The sequence below is a fragment of the Phalaenopsis equestris genome, unplaced genomic scaffold (assembly GCF_001263595.1).
Source record: "Phalaenopsis equestris unplaced genomic scaffold, ASM126359v1 Scaffold000422, whole genome shotgun sequence".
In the NCBI taxonomy this organism is placed as follows: domain Eukaryota; kingdom Viridiplantae; phylum Streptophyta; class Magnoliopsida; order Asparagales; family Orchidaceae; genus Phalaenopsis; species Phalaenopsis equestris.
This window is the reverse complement of record NW_018164863.1, coordinates 25,247-27,763: the sequence shown is the minus strand read 5'-3', so window position 1 is coordinate 27,763 and position 2,517 is coordinate 25,247. Positions and strand designations below refer to the sequence as shown.

At 43.6% G+C, this 2,517-nt stretch overlaps 1 protein-coding gene across 1 annotated transcript; it reads right to left on the bottom strand.

The window, feature by feature from the left end:
• Positions 1 to 1,551: 1,551 nt before the first annotated feature.
• LOC110027280 (BAG family molecular chaperone regulator 5, mitochondrial-like) lies at positions 1,552 to 2,118 on the bottom strand. The gene has a single exon (XM_020728633.1). The coding sequence runs from the start codon at positions 2,116 to 2,118 to the stop codon at positions 1,552 to 1,554; it is 567 nt and encodes a 188-aa protein (XP_020584292.1).
• Positions 2,119 to 2,517: the final 399 nt, after the last annotated feature.

The window sequence follows — 2,517 nt, the reverse complement described above, 5'->3', positions numbered from 1 at the left end:
TCACTGCATCCAGGCCACACCTATTTTTATGGGCTACTGTCTCTACGAAACATCCATTCTTGAGTCACTGCATCCACTCCCTCACCACTCTTGTGTGTGATTGTTCTCATTTGCATTTACATGCGTGCTGGAGTGGCTCTGTGGTGATAATTAATGGATATTTTAAAAACTACCCTCCCACACCCATTTTGTTGCACATTGGCGTGTTTTGATAGAGTTGATGGCAACGAGACAATCAAGGGGGGTGAAGTAACCAAAAAAATACAAAATTTTTTTATTCTTTGTTTTTTTTTCTATTTTCTAAATTGTGGAAGGCTTGACTGGTGGGCCGGGCTCAACAGACTTTGACTGGGGCAAGTGGAGAAAAGGGGGCTTCACGTGGCCTTCTCTGTGTACTGTAGAGGGGATCGATAGAAGTTGCACAAAAGAACGGCGTGTTTGGGGCAGCTTGTGTGTTTCAGGATAAGCTGTTTATCCTGAAACGTAGCCCGCGACCTGTGTTTAGTGTAAAAACCGAAACGTTGTTTCGGATGAGCTGGCGAAACGCATCAACCAAACGGTACGGCGGCGTTTTGATTGCACTTATAAGCTGCCCAAACGGGCTCGAAGAACAAGGCCAGTCTGCGAGTGGGCTTCAAATGCAAAATTTGTGCTTTTCTGTAGGGATCGTTCAGATATCAACAAGGCGATGAAAGAAGAAAAGGAGGACTCGAGGTGGAAGGAATTATGACGCCGCTTTGCGTGCGAAATAGAGAGAATCAGACTAGGGCTTTGGCTTGGTCGAGCAAGAAGCAAAGCAGACGATGAGAGTTTTGAAGATCTTTGCATGTCGTGACCTTATGATTTCTACGAAATTGAAGAAGAGGGAAGGTGGAGTGAATACATGCGATTTCGTTCCAGGCGAAAGCAACGAAATATTAGAGTTTCTGCGATTTTGGGTGGTTGAAGTGACGAAAATGTGGGAATTATCCCAATTTTCCTTTTAGACAAAGTAAAAGCGTTGCCAACGAAGAACTAGCAGCATGAGTAGGGGAGTTAACTGTTGTTAGATTTTGCAGGAACAGTTGAAACGCAATTGTGCATGCCTAAAATATTTAAATTTTAGCTCAACAATAATTCTTTTAATTAAACCTGATAAATAATAGCCGTAAATTTTAATAGATTTTTAACGTCACAATCACCTTCCTCATACATGAAAAAGGTGCATTTGATTTTTTTAAGTCAAAATAGTGATATTATTGGTGATATGAAAAATTTGAATGGTATAGATAATATATAAAGAATTGGGTGATATGTATGTAAATCGCTATACTCATCGCAATCTAAGAAATCATAATTAATTTATTCGCAAAACAACATCTAGTTTATAACCCTAGCCCTCACGCAACAATTAGTTAATTGTAACGTACATATTAGCTTTACCTGTTAACGAAATTTCAACCCACACGCCTACAAAACACATCGATAGGGACTCACGTACTTTTTTTATCCGATAAACCTAACAAAAGACCATGACAGTACCAACAAAATTCCTCTTCGCCAATTTCTCCACTAAACCCATTGCTCTTCCCAAGCCCCCCACACGATCTCCTCCAGACTCGACGGAATCCCTCCCACCTCTCCCACCTCCGGCTCATCGGCGATAGCATCCAACAGTTCCTGCAACCCCACGATCCGGCGGCTAACAGCCCTCCGTATCTCGCGCACTGGCGCATAAAATCCCGGCACACCATCAAGGCGGAGAAGCGCCGCCATGAGCTCCTCTGAGATCCGCAATCGCTCCCTAGGGTTGCGGCGGGGGGGGGCGGCGGGGGCCCGCCGCCGCACGGTATCCTGCCGCCGAATCAGACGTTCAAGCCGGTCGGCTTCGGCTGCAGCGCACCGGATCCGGTCGATCTGGCGGCGGACGAGATGCCGACGGTAGGCGGATTGAATTTTGGTGGCGGCGGCGGAGGTGTAGGAGATGGGGAGAACTACGGGGATGCGAATTGGGGCTTGGTTTGAGGGGAAGTCGATGGGTATGGAAGTGGTTTGGGGGTGGAAGGGAGGAATGATTTGATCGTTTTGAGATAAGTGATAGAAAGAGGAGGAAGAGAATTGGAAGGAGATGGAGTTCATGGTTGAAAGACGAGTGATTAGGTCGGGATGCGGATAGAACGGAGAATTCTGGAAGCGTGGTAGGGGTGGGTTTGGTAGTGGATGTTTTTTAGGAAGATTTTATGTACATCCCACACAATTCCTGTATATTTACATATCGAAAATCTAAACTTTACCTTTATGCCATTTTATCCGAACTTGAAAGTTGATCCTGCGTGTATGCTGGAAAATTCACCGCAATAGAGTAGCACTCCACAAGATTTAGTATAAACACAGATAATAAAAAATTAATAGGAGGAAACATCTGATTTTTTAATGGTAAAAACTCTAGAAAAAAAATTATCAAAGTAATTCACTATTTGGTTGTAAGTATATAGGCTTAAACTTCCCATAAATCATAGAAAATAAAATTATAATCTC